The sequence below is a fragment of the Musa acuminata genome, chromosome BXJ1-3 (assembly GCF_036884655.1).
Source record: "Musa acuminata AAA Group cultivar baxijiao chromosome BXJ1-3, Cavendish_Baxijiao_AAA, whole genome shotgun sequence".
NCBI lineage: Eukaryota > Viridiplantae > Streptophyta > Magnoliopsida > Zingiberales > Musaceae > Musa > Musa acuminata.
Window position 1 is genome coordinate 7,049,332 of NC_088329.1, and position 20,250 is coordinate 7,069,581.

Below are 20,250 nucleotides of genomic sequence, written 5' to 3' on the forward strand. Positions count from 1 at the left end.
ATATATATTTTAAGATATGTAATGTAATGTAATGTATTACTTTCCTGTGACGGGGAATCAGCAGCTGGCTCTACCTCTGCAACTTGCTGCTGATAACCTCAAGTTGGTGATGGACAAGAGGCAAGTTGGGGTTCCTTTGTTTGGCCTTTGTATCTGCCACTGTCCTTCGCTTGTCCCTCTTTTGCCATCTTGTTGCAATTTCTTGTGATGCATTATTTCTGCTTGGTACCAGGAAATGGGGATGGTCTGCAACTTGTGCCTGCAAGTGGGAATGGCTGGGCTTCACTGGTTCCTATCACCCTCTAATTTATGGATTGAGCCCCCTACTCCTCGTGTACATCAATCACTTTCAAAGCCTTTACTCAGAATTGACCACACAGTGGGTCAGGTTAAATGGTGGGTGGGTTTACAGGAATGAATCAATCAATGAATGAATAGTGAATAATACAAAGTGAAAAAGGTAGTGGCTTGTTGGTCTAAAGGTGAAGTAACATACATACATACACTTCTTTCAGTGGTGGTACAACGGTCACAGGGGACTGATTCAGTCATCAAATGCCTGAATCGATTTTTGTGTTGTTCTTGGAAGTGTTCTTGTTCTCCTTCTCATCCTTCGATTTTTAACCTTCAAATACAAAAGATCAACATAAGGATTAGGGAACCAACTGACAGAAAGACACCGTTCTCCAATTACAAATTAGAGCAATTTGGAGGCTTTACTGCTACAATATTTGTTCTCTAGCTAGACTGCAATTTAAAAGAGGCAAGGATCATTTCATATAATCTGGGAAGAAGAATTACTAGGCTATCACAGCTGACTGAAGCATGAAGGATTCCATTTCATGTTCATTGTCAGCTGACAAGCTTCGCTGTTTGATTGATTCACAAGAATAAAGCGTATCACTGGAAACAGTAGCTCAAACTTGCATCCATATTTGACATTACAAGGGTGCAGTTACTTATAATTTATTTTTATCTTTCATTTGGATAATTATTTTGATGGAACAGATATTGTGGACAGGTTGTTGAAAGATTCCCAGGATGGGTGGGTTTAAATCTGACAGATAAGAGGCAGTTGGCTCCACCATATCATGTCCAGTGCATGTCTGAGGAATCATGAATTTTATTCCTTGTCTTTGGCCTGTTTTGGTTCTTTTTCTACACTGATCAGTGGAACTTGGTGCCCACTCTCCACCTTATTACTGCAAATGTGAAGGACCAGCACAAGTTGCTTGTAGGGTGACCAGTGAAGTTCACCTCTCCAACATCTCTCTTGAATCAACTGGTGAATTATTCTTCTCATGCATGAAAGCTTTTGTACACTTGTGTTAATAGATGTTCTTGTAGCAAAATTTAAGGTGGCACTTACAGGAATGGGACTAGATGATTGTTACTATTTGAGTTTGAATGGAAGGAAAGAGATTTCAAATCCTATTCTTGGGGAGATATGGAATCAGATATGGAAAAAGTTTAACATATATTTTTTTTTTTGTAATAATCAAATATTTACATTTTGATATACAGTAAACAAGCAACAAGATTTAACCACATCTTATTTTTTTGTAAGAACAATCTACAAAGGGATTGATCATTAATCTGAAGTATTACTTGATCACCAGAAATATTTGTGGAAGTCATGCTTAAATCCAACACCAATAAGACGCAGAGACTTAATATATTGAAAACATTTCATAATTTATATAAATGCATCAAAAGACAAAAAACGCTTAGCCTGAATCTCAACTTAACAGAGAGGGTGGCACAAATCCATGAAACACTATACTCCAACATAATTCTTAGTAATATCAAGAATCAAGCACCACACAAGACATATATCAAGAAATTCAGAAATTGGAGGCACCAATCATTCATAATTCATCATGATATTAGAGAAATATCCCTTACGCACAAAGAATGCTCCATAACCCATCCTCTTTGGCATCTTTCAGCTCATCGATCCAGATCTTCTCATCTTTATCGCAAACCAGCTACAGGGAAATCCTTTCCTTCCAAGAATTAAACATAGGATGCATCTTGCCATGGCATTCAAATGTCCTCTGCACTTTCTTTGGAAAGAGAAAAGAGAAGGGGAAATCTTAATGACTCGAATATAACCTTCACACTGAAGCCAGCCCTCACATCATCTGCAGCAAAAGTTGAATTAGTTACTACCTTCTTTATGAGTATAAAACAAAGAACAATTATCACTGGGCCTTCTGTCAAAACTAAATCACCATTCAATGTTCCATATATGCATTCTATAGACTAAAAGGACTTTTCCTATAGACCATCTTAACCCTGCAACTACTGTGGCAGGAGCATACTGTTTTTGCTAAAGCAACTTTCACATGTAAACTTTAGGATAACATTACAAGAAACTGGCATGTAAAAAAGGAAATCATATAATAATACAAAGTTTATTTGTCAAACCTTGTAAGAACTAAGAAGTATATTCCTTTAGCAGCTTATCAGCCTTTTTATGCCTCTTAGAATACAAGACAAGTTATTGGTTAAAACCGATAGTGCACAGTCTCTCACACAAGGATATAATCTTGCCTAGAAGCATTCACTTCAAAAGATATCATTTTGTTCTTGATTTAAAATTTAATATAAGATGAAAGTCAGATCACATAAGTGTTCTCTGGAAGCAAAAGAATACGAGACAAGGAGCAGAACTTTTCAGTTGTGAAAACGTCAGTTGAGTTTTTATTGAAATCTTTGAAATCATTGCCATACTGCTGAGTTTATAAATCATATATGGTTCTTGTTTAGAGTACTGCATTTTAAAGTACCATTATATACTCATCCACATATCTCCTAGTAAACAAACAAGGATAACCAGTATCACTTAAAATCAATATATATCATAGCCCACCTTAAAGAGATCACCAAAGATGCCTTGCAGGCCACTTCTGCGTCGCACACCATAAAACCTTTCTGCGATTTCATCTAATAGCTACAGGATTATCAGGTAGACCAAATAATCAGCAAAATACCAGTGCAACAGAGAGCTTAAATGTATATAATATAGCACAATCCAAGTGCAGGCTCCCACCAATGTGCAGTTCGAGTACAGTCAATATATGAAGCCTTAACATTGCAAGCAAATAGACTATTTCTAAGCTTTGAACCACGATCATCCAGGTTACAGAAGAGCAACCTCACCATTGTGCCGGGCCTTGCCTCAGCGACAATGGACTTAAAACAAACTAATATAAAAAAAGTGTTTTTTATTGCTACAAATTATATTTCATTTTCTATGACACCATCAATGAAATTAGTCAATGACTATTAGTTTCAAGATTCACTCTATTAGGTCTCAAATAAAAAAATACACACTAACATCTGCTCAAGGCTGTAACTGTGGTACCATGTGAAACATCTTGTGCTGACATGTTGATAGCACCAACAGAGGGCCTTGACACCATGTCACAGTGACCAATGCACACTATTTATTTGGGGCAAACCAGCCTAAATAAGTATGAATCAAAGAATTAAACCTAACTTTCGGAGTGTCAGTCCACTAAAACTGACATTTACGTTAAATGTTTATCACTAACTCCCTTTTATTTGACAGTTCAGGACTTCCAAGCCACCCCTTGCCAAGTCTCAGAAGACAGGAGGTGAGATTGAAGGAAAAGGTACTGCTACATCCTACAGGTATGTCATGATTTTTAACCTTTTTTTGGAAGCAGATTTAGCATGTTTCATTAGAAAATACTAACCTATTCAAGGAAAAAGATATTACCTCATCAAACAAAGTTTCCCGGTCTATGCTTGACTTGTACTTCTGCCTTAAAATCTTAAACAGTGGAAAAGCATCTCTTTCCAACCTGATTCACATGACACAGATTGATGATCAGTTGCATATATGGATAAACATATTATGTAATACCATCATGCAACAAAATAATTACATTGACAAAAAATACTTAATAAGAAAAAGACAACTAACTCATCATTGCATATATATAAATCAAGTATACAAATCAAGTTGCTCATGCTCTAGCACTTAGAGCATGCAGAAGTTTCTTCAATCGACAAATTAGCAATTCCATATAGGAGATCAGTTCCACATTTTCAAGCACCAAGAGCATGGTATGCAATTTCGAATGGTACCGCTCGGTACAGGCGGTACGTACCGGTCCGACGGCATACCGGTACACGGACTGCCCGCTACCGGACGGAACGTGCTACAGTGCTACAATGCTATACTATAGTAGTGTTACAGTGCTACAGTAAGAGGAAGAAATATTTAAAACTGCTCGATACGCCCTGGTGTACCGAGCGGTACACGGTACCGTACCATACCGAGCCAACAGCGAAACATCGGTACGGTACGGTATTGCATACCTTGACCAATAGTGCAAAAAGAAATGTACAACTTTAGCGAAAAAGCCAATGTGAAAAAGGACGATAAATCTTTCCACAAACATAAGGTTTGTATAGAAGCATGTGAAAGCATGCAAATATATTTTTGAATAGAGGTGACAATAAATGTATATGCATCAAATTGTAGAAAAATTTCTAGACATCAGCATTTATGGTGGGAAACCATATAGAAGTTTTGACAATTGTCTGATAAGACCTCTAGGGTTTTATCGTAGAAGAAGAGGGAGAAAATGGATGATCACTTCAAGGGAATCAACCTCCTTGATCACTTCGAGGGAATTAACCTCCTAAGGTTTGTCAAAAGACTGGAATAATATTTCATAGATAGATGAAAAGAAACAGATACATCTATATTTATAGAGTTCCACCCCTGAGTCCATCAGGACTTGGACTCCTAATAAATAAATAAATCTCAAATAAACCCCTATTCGATTCTTACTGAACTAGACAAACTCAATAAAACATTATTCAAAGCTCAGAAAATAAAGGGATCCTAACAATTCCTCTCCTTTCAAATTAGCCTTGTCCTCCAGGCTGAGCAGCATCAAACTCTAGGAGCTTCTTTTTCAACACTTCGGTCTCAGGATATTTACGACGCATCATAACCCGTTGATCAAGTAAGTACGATCTCCACTTCTTGATAGTGTAAATAATAGGCTGGCCTTTCGGTGTAGTAGCCATTAGAGTCTTCTGAAGAACCCTCTCCATCCGATGGCTAGTGACAGTTGTGACCTTACTTCCACGTTTTCCCATTAGGATCACTTGCTTTTCATTAATAAAAAACTTCATAATTAGTTTAGAAAAATTTCAAGAAACATCACCCAGGGTTGATAGCCATTCAATTCCAAGCACCACTTCAAAGTCTTTCAATGGTAGCAAAAGGAAATCCACAAGTAACTCTTGGCCCTTTATAATCAATTTTATCTTCGAACACTTGCTATCACAAGTTAAAATCCATTCATCAGCGACCTTACTTTGAATTTGTCACAGCCTAGAATGTGGTAGGCCAATCAATTAGCAACCTTACTGTCCATAAAATTGTTAGCGCTACCAGTATCAATAAAAACTGTAATATGTTGATGTTCCAAAATTCCTCCAACTTTCATAGTTTGCACTGTATGTATGATAGGTCCAACATCTTCATCAGAATCCATGCCTTCATAATCGGAGTCCATATTGTCAGCTTCTAGTTCCTCCTCAATTGGTTCAATCATCAGAATTTGTCATTGTTTACATCGGTGCTCCCTACTCCACTTTTCATCACAGTGCCAACATAAAACCTTCGTTGATCTTTCCTTGAGTTCTTCTCGGGTTAGTCTTCGGGTGTTAGGGTTTCAGCTACGAATATATGGGGCAACTGACTTACTGATCATCTGTTTGTTGTCACTTCTGTTTCAACGATTCTCCCTGCTGATTTTTCTTCATGCAAATGTGCAAATGAGATTGCAACTGTCATAGTGTCGGGTTGGTGAGCTTTGACTTTACATTAGATATCTGGATTAAGTCATTCGATAAATGTTCCCACCAGTTGCCATTCAGACCAGTCTCTGGCTTGATTTAACAATCGTTCAAATTTGCTATCATATTCTAGTACTGTAGAAATCTGACAAATTTTAGCAAGCTGTCTATCAACATTCTCATATTTAGATGGTCCAAAGCGAACGAGAAGCTCTCTCTTAAATTGCTCCTACGAAGGGACCCCGTGGCAGGTTTCGTACCAATCATACCATTGGATTGCATCGCTATCTAGTTGGATTGAAGCTATTTCCACCTTGGATTCTTCTGGAGTTCTATGAAAACGAAAATTCCACCTTTATACGTGGATAGCTTATGTCCTATTCTTGGTTCCTTTTTCCCGTGTCTCCAGATCGATTCAACATAAGACTTGAATTTTCATCTTGTTGAAACTTGCTAAAGCTCTCCAATATGCTCCTTTTGAAATCATTAAGGGTTTCCTACAGTCGGTTCTTAAACCTAATTTCCAAGGCTTCAAGTTGGGTTTTAAATGAGTTGTCGGTAGCCATTACGTAGGACTGCAGATCTGTAATCCCCAACTCCTCTTTCTGATGTCGAGTCAAGGGCATCAGCATTGCCCTATTCGGTGCTATTGCTGTGACGACAATCGGTGGCAGCACTGTGGGAGTGAAGGGTTGCTGCGAGGATATCGATGAAGCCTTGGGCACCGAGAGGCTGGGAGCAGCACCGCTGAGGGCTCGCTGTGGTCTTTGGGAGGAGATCACACAACTGTGGCGGGACGGGATGCTGCGACCACACGGTTAGGATGGGCACTGGCTGGCGGGAAAGAAGGTTGTGGGAGCGCCAAGGGTCCCTATGAAAACCGTAGCCTTTATACAGCGGTGTTTGTAGCAAGAGCAGAGGAGACGAAGATGAGTCGCACAGGAAGCGTGGCGACGACAGCGAAGGGAGGGAAGAAGGGGTCATCTGGGAAATCATCGCGATTGCACGGTTGGTTAGCAACGGACGTCGAGCAAGGAAGGGCTCGATTGGGAAGCCGCGACGATCGAGCGACTAGTTAGCAACGGAGGAGGAAACAACGATGATCAGCAACTACGACAGAAGGTGTGAGGAGGCGATGGGGGCTTTGCCCTGTTTCTGTCGTTGCGTGGGTGAGACGCCGAGGATTAGGAGCAACGACGATGGCCCTTTCTCACTTGAGCAGGATGGGGCGACTGCCGACGACGACTGCTGAGGGCTCGGAGGAGCGCTGTTGGAAGGGGATAAGGAACTGCAACGAGACGTCAAGGATTAGGAGCAGCGACGGTGGCCCTTTCTCGCTCGAGCGAGATGGGGCGACTGTCAGCTTCTTCTCTTCTTTTTTTTTTTTATGATGATGATAGCTGCAGATGGAGCCCCTAAGGTTTTATCGTAGAAGAGAGAGAAAAAGGATGATCACTTCGAGAGGAGCGACCTCCTAGGGTTTGTCAAAAGACTGGAATAATATTTCATAAATAGATTAAAAAAACAGATATATCCATATTTATAGAGTTCCACCCCTGAGTTCATAAGGACTTGGACTCCTAATAAATAAATAAATATCAAATAAACCCCTATCTGATTATTACTGAGCTAGACAAACTCAATAAAATATTATTTAAAGCTCAGAAAATAAAGGGATCCTAACATTGTCATAGTCATTATTCTTTTCTCCTCTCTCTCCTCTGCCTCCTTTATCTCCTTGCTAAATTACTGCCACATCCTCTTTCCCCCCATGTTGCCACAGCCTTCTCCTCCCCATGGCATCATTGTCACATCACCACCTCCTACCAATGTGTCACCCTCCTCTTCCACCTTCTCTACCTCCCCTTTTCTCTTTTGCTCAGTTCTCCCCTCCACGAGCTGCACCCACAATGGTTGATATGGAAGTGTACTGACACATGGTATGTCCAACCACATTGGTACTGTACCAACCCATCCAAGGACCGGTATCGATATTGGGCAATTTAGTAAAGTACTGGATGATATAAATCAGTCATGGTTTAAAATTTCGGTACCAGAACCCATAATGGTTACTGGCTGGACTGGTACTAGTCTAGTATATACCGATATACTGACACATGGTATGCCAACATACAGTTGGTACCGAGAAAGTGATATTCCAGTTGACAATGAGAGGAGCAGAAGAAGAGGAGCAGAGTAGGAGGAGAAGAAAAAGAGGGATAAGAAAAGTGCACTAGGAAAAAGAAAAGATGCACCAGAGGAGGAGGAGAGGAAGTATTGGGAGGAAAGGTGGGGCAGCGGGTGGTGCACTGCATGAGGCAAGGATCAATGGAAAAAGACCAGTTCTGCCATCCGTGTGCTAGTTCAAGCCATGACCAGTAAATACCACCCAATGGGCGAAATTTGAAACCATGGCAGTAGTAGGCTTTTGATTGCACCAAAGATAAAACAAGGAAGTTTCTCTTATATAGTTCCAGCATTCTATCCTGCAAATGCAAAGCTAAGAGCTTCACATAAACAAAGGTTAACCAAATTCAAGTATCCTTTAGTTTATTAGAAGGAAAAATGCAATGGAGAAGACTTACGTCCGCAACAGATATCCAATAACCTGGATCAAGTCTGAGTGTGGTATTTCAAGTTGCTTCTGTTCCAGTTGCTTTTTAAGCTCATCCATGAGGTTGTTTGCATCTCTAAGATTTCCTTGTGATAGATACCTATAAAAATAATAAAATAATGATAGAGAGATACTACAAATGCAGTTCAAGATAAAACATTTGTCCAGGCGCATGTAACATCGCATGACAGTGCTCTTTGGTCTTGGAATTACAATATATTACCACAGAAAAAGTTACTTAGGCAGATCAAATAAGTGAATAACCCTATTCAACTAAATAGCACTGCTCATTATCACGTCTATAGCACACGTCCAATTATCCACAAAACAAGAATTTCTTTAGTTATGCTATGTTTCTGCAGCAACAAAACTAAGGAAAACATGATATCTAGAAGCAAGAAAAAAATTCAATTACCAAAAGATAAAATCCATTACACCAATTTTGTAAAACATAGGAACTACAGACAAGTATCTGATGTTAAAAACTTACAGCAGGACTGCACGTGCAATTGCGATATCATCCTCTCCTGGATAACACTGAGCAAAGAGATAAAAAATGGTAAAACGTCTTATGCTTAGTTATGCTTCACAAATCAATTTGTTGGGAGGTAGGTGGTTAGGTTTGAGAGAAGAGCGGAGAATAATAAATGTATAAATGCATTTCATTAACAGCCATATTGGCATCAAACAATTCATGATCCATCAAGAAAAGGCATCCTAAAAGCTAAAGAAGAAACCAATGAAATCAAAACATGACAACTTATTTATCAGGCCCAAATCAAATTGAGTGGTCGAACCAGAAAATTCGAGAACGGGACCATTAACCAATCTGATTCACTTATTGGATCAGATGTGTTGAAAAACCGAGTGAACAGATCGACTCGACTGGATTTTGGACAACCCGCTTGAACCAATTGGGTTACATAGAACTGATTTGATTTTGTAATACAACAAAAGATTACTTAAATGCCCTTAAATTTTTTATTATTAATGTCAATCATGAAATTAGGGTTACTGAAAAATAAATCAGGGTTAGCCTTACTTAAATATGACAAATGATACACCCAATCTTGATGACTTGGATTTTAATGATGATGAAGAAGATGATGGAGATCAAGTTAGAGCTCGCCATATAAGAAAAATTGGATTTCAGGACCAAAATGTACATGAGTAGAATAAAACAAATATTGTAACAAACAAAGATGAGTTTGAAAATTCAGATCATAATATAAAATTGACTCCTTGGGGTAAAACTACCGAATGGTATTTTGGTGACTAAAAGTATCCATCCTAATGAAGAATTCATGCGTATACACTATTTGACTAAAAGTGTTCATCCTGATGAAGAATTCATGCGTATACACTATTTGACTAAAAGTGTCCATCCTGATAAAGAATTCATGCATATACACTATTTACGTCATGATGATTATGTTAGACAAACTATTTCTTCTGTGTCATTAAACAATTGATTTTGGATTGGATTAACATAATTACTACTAAGATTTTATCATTTGTTATTTAATATGGACAAACATTTATGATTATAATGTTGGTTGATATTATCATTTTTATCATTTTCTATATTTTGTTAATTAGTTTAATATTTTAATTTATTTAATATATTTTAAAATATTTTTCAATTAAACATAAAATCTGACTAGTTGACCCATCGATCCGATCAGCAAAAGGCTCAACTCAATCGCTTCATGGTTCGATTGTGATAACTATGCATGACGACCTATGCAACTTTTCTTTTTTTATTAGTTTTAATATTTTAATTATATATATTTTAAATTATTTAATATATTTTAAAAAATTAATTATTTAATATTTTAAAATATTTTTAATTATTTAATATTTTAAAATATTTTAAATTAAACATGGAGTCCAACTAGTTGCCCATCCGACCAACAATGACCCAAGACTTGACCGGGTCCTGAATCGATTTTGATGACCATGCATGACAGCCCACTACACATCACAAATAAGACAAAATATCAAAAATCTGACATGTCAAATACTTTAAGTATATTTCTTATATACTTTTTGCCAACCTCATCTTACTGAAATTCAAAAGCACTGACGAAAATTAGTTTCAGTGAATACCAGCAAGTACCGGGTAATGTCTATTTTTCATAAGAAAATATATAATACTAGCATACAATCTAGCATCAACTAATCTTGTCTAAGAAAAGATATATTATTTGTACATAGTAAACCATTACAAATGGGATTGAATTGTACATTAAGGAAAGAAGTGGCAGATTTAAAATCAAGAGTAACATTTGACAAATTTAAAGATTGATGGAACCAGATAAACATTTAAATAAACTCCATCCTAGTAGATAAATTACTGAAGCCTTACCTTACCCATAAAATTTACTATAACAGAAGCAAACTTCTCAGGATCACTTCCACGAACAAAGTGACTTGACACTTTAGTCATGTCCTGGAGAGCATTATGCATGCAGAGGTTAATACTGGCGGCATGAATAAAGTGAGGAAAATTTGTAAACAGGATAGGTTAGTAGTACCTTGTAATATGAATTAATATAAAAGAATGACAGTTTAAAAAACAACATATGAATTGATATCAAAGAATTACATTTTAAAAAGACACTAAAAGAACCAGAAAAGGCTCAAATAATTACAGATTAAAAAGCCACTAAAAGGACCAGAAAAGGCTTAAATTCATAGCATGATATATAGGAAAAGGGAAGCTAACATCAGAATTCCTAGTCAGGCTTTACAAGGTTGAATAAGCATATGAATGAACAGAAGACATTGCTGTTATTGGGAAGACTTCAATTATCAATTAGATATGTTACTTAGATAAAAGTTCCTTCAGCGTACATCTATTATGTAGGACTTAGTCCAAGTATACTAAGGTAAAGAGAAGTCTAACATGGAAAAAAGGGACCACTTGTGAAAAAAAATATATGGGAAGCTTATTTAGTGTCAATAACATCAATGCATATGATTTTACTGGATTAAAAATTACCATTTCTTCTTGATTTTTTTTTGCTGTTTTAATTACCAGTATTCTGTTTCCTAGACCCTTCTACTTTATGGCATGGTTTCCATGCAAATGCCAAAAAAGTAATGAGACCACTAATCAGACACAACCCAACTCACTTACACCATATGTGTGTGCCTCCTGTAATTGGACAATGTTCTACCTCTTTGATCAAGACTTGGGACCCTGATTCTTCTCTCAAAGATGGCTCAGGAATATCTCCCAATGATTATTTAGGTATCCTAAATCTATTGTTCAAACAATAAAACAGGATGGTTAAAATGGAGTGCTGGTAGTTTTGTATAATAATCATATATCCTTCAGATTAAAAAAAATTAGAAGACAAATATAAGCTCAACCATGCTTTATGGATCAGACAGTTGATTGGTTAGGAAACTAACATGTACAAAAATAAATTTATAAAACAAAGGTAGGGATGATGAGGTAAATATGTAGGGCTACTAACAAGGATAAAAGAAGAGAGCATAGATACACTCCAATGAGACTTATAAATGCCTTGGTTACAAAAAGTGAGTCAATTAAGATCAGTGCTATGAGAAAAAGACTTTAGAAAACTTTAATAGAAACAAGAGAAAAAGATCTGACTGCTTTTAGTTCAACTATGGATATTGTACTACACAGCTTTGACAAAAAGGTCCATGTAACAAACCCTATATAGTTGGGACATTATGGCTTACTGGGGGAATTATTTCATGCTATGGTTGATTGTGATCTACAGTGGGATAACAGGGACCCATGGATATATGAATTTTCCTAGGAGTATAGGTTAAATTCCTTCACTGAGGCAAGCTTTGCCAAACCATGAGGAAGGCTAAGTGCAAAATAACCTTGGAGATTTTGTCAATTGACTCCAATTCACAAGAAGGTGGTTGCCAATGCTCTACATGTTTGTAGAGAATATATGCTAGTTACTGGTTTGCAACAGCTTTACCTTAAAAGTCCACCCTGGACTAGGCATTCTGTCAGGCAACAAATCCTCCATAGTTAAAAGTGATCCATCAAGTGCACTTTCCGTTTGGTAAAGAGGTCATAGTACTGGTTCATCCAAACTGTCTCATTAAAACAATTTGTCCACCCCAATGCTGGTTATGTGATACATTATCCATCTAGTCTCTAAACACTGCACACATCCCATATTTCACTTAAAGTCTTTTTTTGCCAATGACAAGGATATGAGCAAAATGATACATATTTAATTTTTCCCATGTTTCAACTTAATGGGGTTGACTTAAAACATTGTGAGTGAACACCGCTACAAAACTAAATCAACACTTGTACATTTTTTATGCTTTACCAATATTTTGTTAACCTAGGCTAGTAAAGAAACATAGTATTCATTCTTGAAAATTGAAATCAAGAAAAGCAAAGATCCTTTTTTCACAACTTTTCAATTGAAAAAAGATAAATTGTCAGTTCAATTTACCAGCTCAGGGGATTCAGAATACAAGTATTCTGCTAGCATGTCATGCAACTGGGGAGATCCATTTTTCGGAGCCCCAGACTCAGATGACCACCTAAGAGAAGATAATGGATATTATTGTTAGAATAAAAAGAGTAATGCACACTTGATGATACCAGACCTAAAAGTGAACTTACTTGATTGCAGCTCTCAAAAATGATGAGCAACCCTCTACACGAACTTTAGCAGCCATCAAAGCTTCTGAAAGTTTCTGCATATCACCATCATCCTCTAAATGCTGTGGAATGGGAATCCTCGGGAAATCATCATAGATTTTCCTAACACGATCTAACTTGGATGAAGTCAAGACCACAAACAGATAAAGGCTAGAAAAAATATCTTTAATCCTTTAACATGGCAAAGCATAAAAAGAACTAAGTGCATTTTGTACTCATCAAGTCCCTAAAAGAAGTTTATTTTTCTTCAATTATTTCTTTCTTAATCATCATCTTTTTTTTATTTTCTTTTTGTTTACTGGGTCATGGGCATCGTGAACCATCAGCAGTAACACCCTGCAGGAATGCTTGAGATAAAACAATTTGTTACCTATAAATGACAGTAACCTATGAAATGGCTATCTAGAGAATCCACTATATCTGGTGAGGGCTTAAAAACCTTAAAGAAAGATACTTTGTTGTGTTAGAAAGTATAAGCTAACCAATATCACAAGCAATACCACCAAAAGAAAACACCCTGATTCATATTCTGATAGGGGATATTAAAGAAAATTTGTAGATTTACCAGCACAGTTATAATTCTAAAAAATGACTCTACAATGATATGTACAAGTGCACTAATAGAAAAGAGAAAATACAGAACTTCCAAGGATCAACTGAGTTAAAAACTAAGGAGAAGCTGTAAGCTTATGATGCAGAAGAACAGATTATAATATATAGTTATGTTAATAAAGTACAAACAGAGAGGAACATCCGGCTTAGATGCCACAATCGAACAAGATATACCGAAAAACAAATCACTTGAAAGGATGGTTAAACAAAAATTATTTGTCAATCAAAACGTTATGTTAATTTGATTACTGATTCAGTATTCCCATCACATTTTTAAATGTTTACGTGTTTGGTATGCTTTCATAATTTTGTTTCAATTTCTTTTCCTCCGAGATTTGGATCACTTTAAGCTTCTATGAGAATTGAGAGGTTTACATGTTAATCTTCAACATTATTTAATTTTAATACATTTAAGGATTATGATCACACTGTTAAAAATCATTTGAGGAAAAAAAATATGGCAATTAGATAGTTGGTCCGGCAACAGAAGGTCTAATTTGAGTTTGGATACAACAAACTATCTTTGATGGGAACTACCATGTAGAAAAACTACAAAAGGAGAGAGAAAGACCTATAGACGGATGCTCAAGAAATTAGGACCAGGAACCAAAAAGTCTAACTACGATTACCTGGCCACTCAGGGTTGCAGCTAAAAGCCTATTGCTACAGAGGATCTTGAACCCTTCCATTCAAAAGAGAAAGCAGTGTACCAGCAGTGGAAATACTCAACTGAAGCTAGCTTCGAAAGAGGTAAAGGCTATTTAATCCTGTTACACCTATCACAGCACATTCATTGATCTTTTACCTGAGAACACGAAAGTTATTTGAGAAACCTAAACACGTGATGATTTGTTATAGCCTCTAACATGACTGCGCCATAATTTCCTATATTTGAACATAGGAAAATCATAGAGAATAACTGTTTCATAATGAATTTTAACAAGAAGCATTACGTACAGGTAAACAAAACCAAGTTATTTAACATTCATATGAAAATGTTTCTAAACATGCAATTAACCTTGGAAAGCATTTAGTAGCATTTAAACTAAACATATGGAGAAACCCCCACAGGAGGAGAAGCAATTGAACTAAAATGCACAATGCAGATGAAGCCCCCAGGCTGCGCTTTTATCATCAGTCGTCTACACTGTCCTCAGGCAGTTATTGATTTTAACAAAAATCACCACCCACAAATGACTGTTAAATTGTTACCTGCTGTCTATTGTTTATAAAGGATAAAACATAAGGCCTTTAAAGATAAAGTGAAGGTAAACAACATAACTCATGACTACTGAGATATTTATGTGTGTTTAAAAAGAGAATAACAAGTTTTGGTTCCAAAACATAATAAACGCTTCACAAAATAAGCAAAAAAAATTATATTCTATGTTGCACTAATAGAACAAGAACATACCAAGAGTTCCTTTGCTGTAGGAATATTTTCCCTTGACTAATGTTTCCACAAACAAAACAGCCAGCTCAGCTCCACAAGTAACCTGTATATGTTTAAGATGATATTAGAGCAAAGTGTTGGATCACCAAAGAAATAACCTTCAGGAGAAAATATGTTTTGTGTTGTTAAGCAACATTCTTTAGTTTCCTTTTGTCTCAGGTATTATCTGCTTTAGGCTCCATGATAACCCAAATAGAGCTACTCAATGTGCAACAACTGTGGCTCAATTATTAAACAAATGATGACTGTTATATATAATATCTGGATGTAAATGTTGGATCTGTATGTCACAATCCTGAGCTTTCCGTATTAAGAAAAGAGATTGACAAGGACAAATGGGTCACTGAATCAGAATGTTCTACCTAGATGAATTGCTTCAACTGTGTTTTTCCAACGTGGCAAACAGAAATTGTAAATGCATGTGTAACAGACAAACTTATTTGTTGCTAGTTTAAATTATTCTTATACTTACAAGTTACAAGTAAACTTTTTATTCTTGTTTTTTGTCACAAAAAAAAGCAATCCTCCATAACTCTTAAATATTATACTTGAAATGAACAAAATATTTTAATTAATTCTACAAAAAAATAAATCATGACATCAGATCAGAAGTGACGAACAACTTAAATAACATCTGTCAAACTCTGAGATATATGTCACCAGTGTCTCTTTTTTTCTTTCCTAGAGATCTAAAACATAATATGTCAAGAAAATAACCTGCCCATGCTTCAGTTGTATAAGAGCACCTGACTGAAGAATATCCAGGGCTTCAGAATATTTCTCAGCAGCTACATATCTGTTGCAAATTGACAAGCATTGGTACCAAAAATGATCTGAAAGTCAGTGGTTAATATTTTAGAGAATGAACACAATTGTGGAAATGATACCATAAATCATCGTATAAAAGAAGACACACAGACTAAGATTCTGGCTCCACAACACACGCACTGAGCTGTATATATGTGACAAAACAACATCTGCAAGGTAGAAAGGTGTGTATTTCTGTTGTGCATGAGCTAAGGTTGCAGCATCATACTGCATCATATGCATGTCAAGCAGGCATGCAGTACACTGAAGCAGCATTTCAAGGTACATACTTATATGTGCAAGGAACAAAATAGTACTGCATGCACTGCAAACAATGGCACACCATAACACAGTTTCTCCATCCTAAACTTGTTTTCCTTCTGGTACTAACATTTGCCTGATGTTAGAAAAGATAACCTGAAACTGTTTCTTTTTCATGTGGATAAAACCCAAGGTACTCCCAAAAAAGGAGAAAAAAAGGCAACATATGTGTCCCCTCTTCTCTTTCCTTTTCTTCTTCCACATCATATTATTCTATTTGCTACTTACTCCCCTTCGACACCAACAAGTCATAATGTCCCAAGTACATGGATCTTGTCCCACAACTAAGCTCTGTGTAATGTAATATCTACAATAATATTGAGTGCAATCATATATCTTTTGACCATTTCCAGAGAAGACTTCTTAGGTCTCCCTCTATTTCACCCAACTAATCATAATAAACTAATATTGAGTGCAATCATATATCTTTTTACCATTTCCAGGGAAGACTTCTTAGGTCTCTCTCTATTTCACCCGACTAATCCTAATAGACTCACATTGTCTAACACATCTATAGCAAGGACTGAAATCTCGACACGGTTAGATCGGTATGCACCGATCCAACCACCAACTGGTAACTAACCCAAACCGCGTGGTTCAATTTTTCTTTTTTTTGTCCTCTTAGGCTTATGGACTAGGTATGCACGATTCTCATGCTCGCGACAAGGCCTACAACCACTCGCACTCACTATGCTGCCACCGCATGCCTTCTCCTCTTCCCCTTCCTCTTCCTCCTCTTTTTCCTTCTTCCTCCACCACCTCTTTTTCCTCATCCTCCACTAACATCTTCTTTTTTTTCCTTCCTTCCTTCTTCCTTGCCCACATCCTCTTCTTTCTCCCTCTTCCTCCTCCTTCCTCCACTGCCGCCTCTTCTTCCATCCTCTTCCTCCTCCTTCACTACCTCCTCTTCTTCATTCATCTCTCCCTTCTTGTCTTCCTTCACCGCCTCCCTCTTCTTCCTTCCTCTTCCTCTTTCTTCCTTCATACTCTCCTTCTCCTTCCTCTTCTCTCTTTGGTACATACCAGTGTCCTGTATGTCAGTACACCTGTACCAACTCATATGTACCGGCCGGCCTGGTATAGTACTCTGGTATGAAATTGCAATCCTTATCTACAGACCCCTTGAACATAGTCATATCATCTTAGATTATTTGCTCCCATATCATCCTCTACTGTGGCAGCACCTAACTGTTATTGAATCAAAATATTTCCTATTATATTTTTACTAGTAACTACACATTCACTTCAATATTCTTACCTCAAATAATACTAACATTGTGTGCCTATTGTTTCTTAGCTACCAAACATTCTAGTGCATGTATAATTATTTGATAATTTGTTTAATCTAAGGGGAACAAGATGATTGCCCAGAATGCCTATTTCTCCTCTCCACTTTAACTATCCAATATTTACTTTTTTATAAACAACATTTTCATCTATCTATCCTTTCTATTGGAAAATAAACTCAATGTGCCTAAATACTTTAATTATAGGAAATTTCTGTTCATTCATCTTAACTATACACTTGTTTCCTTTTTTTAGTATTTCTAAAACTACATTTCATATATTCAATCTTAGTTCTACTTAGAATTAATGTCATCTAATTTTTCATCAAAAAGAACAATAATGGCAGCAAATAACACCATGAGGGTCTATCCTATATGTGAATACTTTAGGTTGATCCTTGATCTCCTATAATTATATATATATATATATATATATATATATATATATATATATATATATATATATATATATATATATGTGTGTGTGTGTGTGTGTGTGTGTGTGTGTGTGTTGTGTGTGTGTGTGTATATATATTTATATATTCATCAACAAAATTATTAGTTTCTTCTTTCTTTTATAAAATTCACCCTAATAAAATCTATAATAAGTTTTTTAAGTCAATGAAAATATCTCTTATAAGCAAATATATCTCTTTTTCACTATATTTTCTTCATTAGTTGTCTCAATAACTAAATACCATCAATTGTTAACCTTCCAGGCATAAGATCAAACTAATTCTAAAATACTTAATTTTCATCTTATTCTGCCATTAATCATCATTTTTCAGTTTTCCATAAGTTGACTCATTGAATTCCTATATAGTTCAACAATTTAAAATGTTGTTTTCATAAATTGGTACCAAAGAACTCTTCAATCATTAGACTTATTTTGACTCAAAATTTTATTAAATAAATTAATCAACAAATATAGCCCTTAATCTCTTAAACTCTTTCAAACCTCAATAGAGATGTCATCAGCTGATATTCTCTTATCTAATATCATCACCTTTAAAGCTTCCTATACTGCATTTTTTTAAATTTACGAATAAATATAAGAAATCTAAATTTCACATTATTTTTTCTCTAAAGTAAATTTATCATAGAATGTTTCATTAAATAATTTATAAAAATAAAATAATCATTTTCTTTAATCTCCATATCATTAATAAGCAACTTTTTATCTTCATCCTTTATACATCTAACATAAAATAAATTTCTAATCTTCCTTTATACAACTTTCATTTTCTTTAATTCAATAAATATTTTTTCCCCATACTTAGTATTTGGATTATTATATACACTATCAAGGTTTGCCTAACTTACATCTTTCTTTATCTTTTCTCGGTTACCGTATATCTTCTAAAATTCTCAATATTTTTAGCCTCCCTTCAATACATAAAATTAACTTATGCATCCCGTAAAAGAAAATTGAAGGAAAAAATAGATAGATGCCAAATATTATTTCTCTGAAAAATCGACCATTAAAACAATTAAACTACAAGAAACTAGTAGATCAATGAACTTTACAAGTATGTTCATATGACGAACTTGTGAACTTCAAAATCACCACTAACTATGAAAGCCACTTCAATGATGACTTGCAAGGATAGACAAAAAAATGTCTAATGTAACTGAGACATATCCACACCTTGCACTCAAGGACTTGTACATCTGCTGAGCTTCATAGAAATTACATGCATCTACCATCTTCTCCAACTTATCTATGGTCTGCAAGTACATATACAGCTTAAACATATAAACGTCTGCACTACGACCAAAAAATTTATAAACAGAATCTTGAAACAAAAGATACCAGCATAATGAATCAATATTATTCGTTAACAGGATCGAGCAATCTCAAGCAGGCTATCATAAAAAGGAAAAAGTTAGTTAAGCGAGTTCAAGATCAAGAGTCTCGGACCATCTTCAGTTATCGGCCCTAGCAATGGTAAGATTTCCTACTTACACCTCAAAAGCAAACTTGAAATATTAAATCTCCTGCAATCTTCAGTCACCCAACCCTGGACACGACAAGATGACCTACTTATCCCTCAAAACTATAATGTTCTGCGACAAAATTTCTTGATTGGAACATTCAATATAAAGAATCTCCATAAATCTTGGGTTTGACGACCCTTTAAACAATAAGATTTCCCTTTTATACCTCAAAGTTGTAATCATTTCCATCTAGATTCGCTTTCTTTTTTTCTCTTATTCGAGAAGATTAAGGTCTTGGACCGGGTTCTTGTTTCAAAATCAGAGGAATCGTAAGAAAAGAAGAGAAAACTGCTCGAAGTCTGCTTTGTGGCACGGAGAAGAGGGAGAAAAAGAAGAGGAGAACAGGAGCATCTCAGCCAAACCTCTTGCGGCGGGGGTAATTCCCCGCGTCTGACTCTGGATCTCGACATGGTCCTTCGAGTTTTCTCGCGTCCGATTCGAAGGGGAGAGGCAGGATCGAATCGAATCGAGACAGGGGGAGACGAGAGTCCGGAGGCGAAGGCGAATTTGCGAAGAGTTCGGCCTCCGCCCAAATTGTCACGGTCCAGTTATTATATAGTAGATCAAGAGAAACGAGATACGTACGCGTGGCACTAGCCAAATCCAACGGTCAATCGCCGAAAGGTGAAAAGAC

At 36.2% G+C, this 20,250-nt stretch overlaps 1 protein-coding gene across 1 annotated transcript; it reads right to left on the bottom strand.

The window, feature by feature from the left end:
* Nucleotides 1–1,670: 1,670 nt before the first annotated feature.
* LOC135619634 (protein GET4-like) lies at nt 1,671–20,137 on the bottom strand. Its single transcript, XM_065121833.1, has 12 exons — nt 19,979–20,137; nt 19,267–19,346; nt 15,922–16,000; nt 15,166–15,247; nt 13,101–13,251; nt 12,928–13,018; nt 10,833–10,916; nt 8,955–9,001; nt 8,436–8,564; nt 3,749–3,833; nt 2,876–2,956; nt 1,671–2,144 (listed from the first exon to the last, which is right to left on the bottom strand). Exons 1-12 carry the CDS (start codon nt 20,024–20,026, stop codon nt 2,136–2,138), a joined length of 966 nt encoding a protein of 321 aa, XP_064977905.1. The 5' UTR covers nt 20,027–20,137; the 3' UTR covers nt 1,671–2,135.
* Between the last annotated feature and the right edge of the window lie 113 nt (nt 20,138–20,250).

Bases quoted from the DNA above. Each gene is read 5' to 3' on its own strand.
- LOC135619634 (XM_065121833.1), bottom strand. From the start codon at position 20,026: ATGTCGAGATCCAGAGTCAGACGCGGGGAATTACCCCCGCCGCAAGAG. The intron at 8,565-8,954 runs GTAAGTTTTTAA...TTATTTTTATAG, and splicing joins ATTGCACGTGCAGTCCTGCT to GTATCTATCACAAGGAAATC. The intron at 3,834-8,435 runs GTAAGTCTTCTC...CATGTGAATCAG, and splicing joins ATTGGATATCTGTTGCGGAC to GTTGGAAAGAGATGCTTTTC.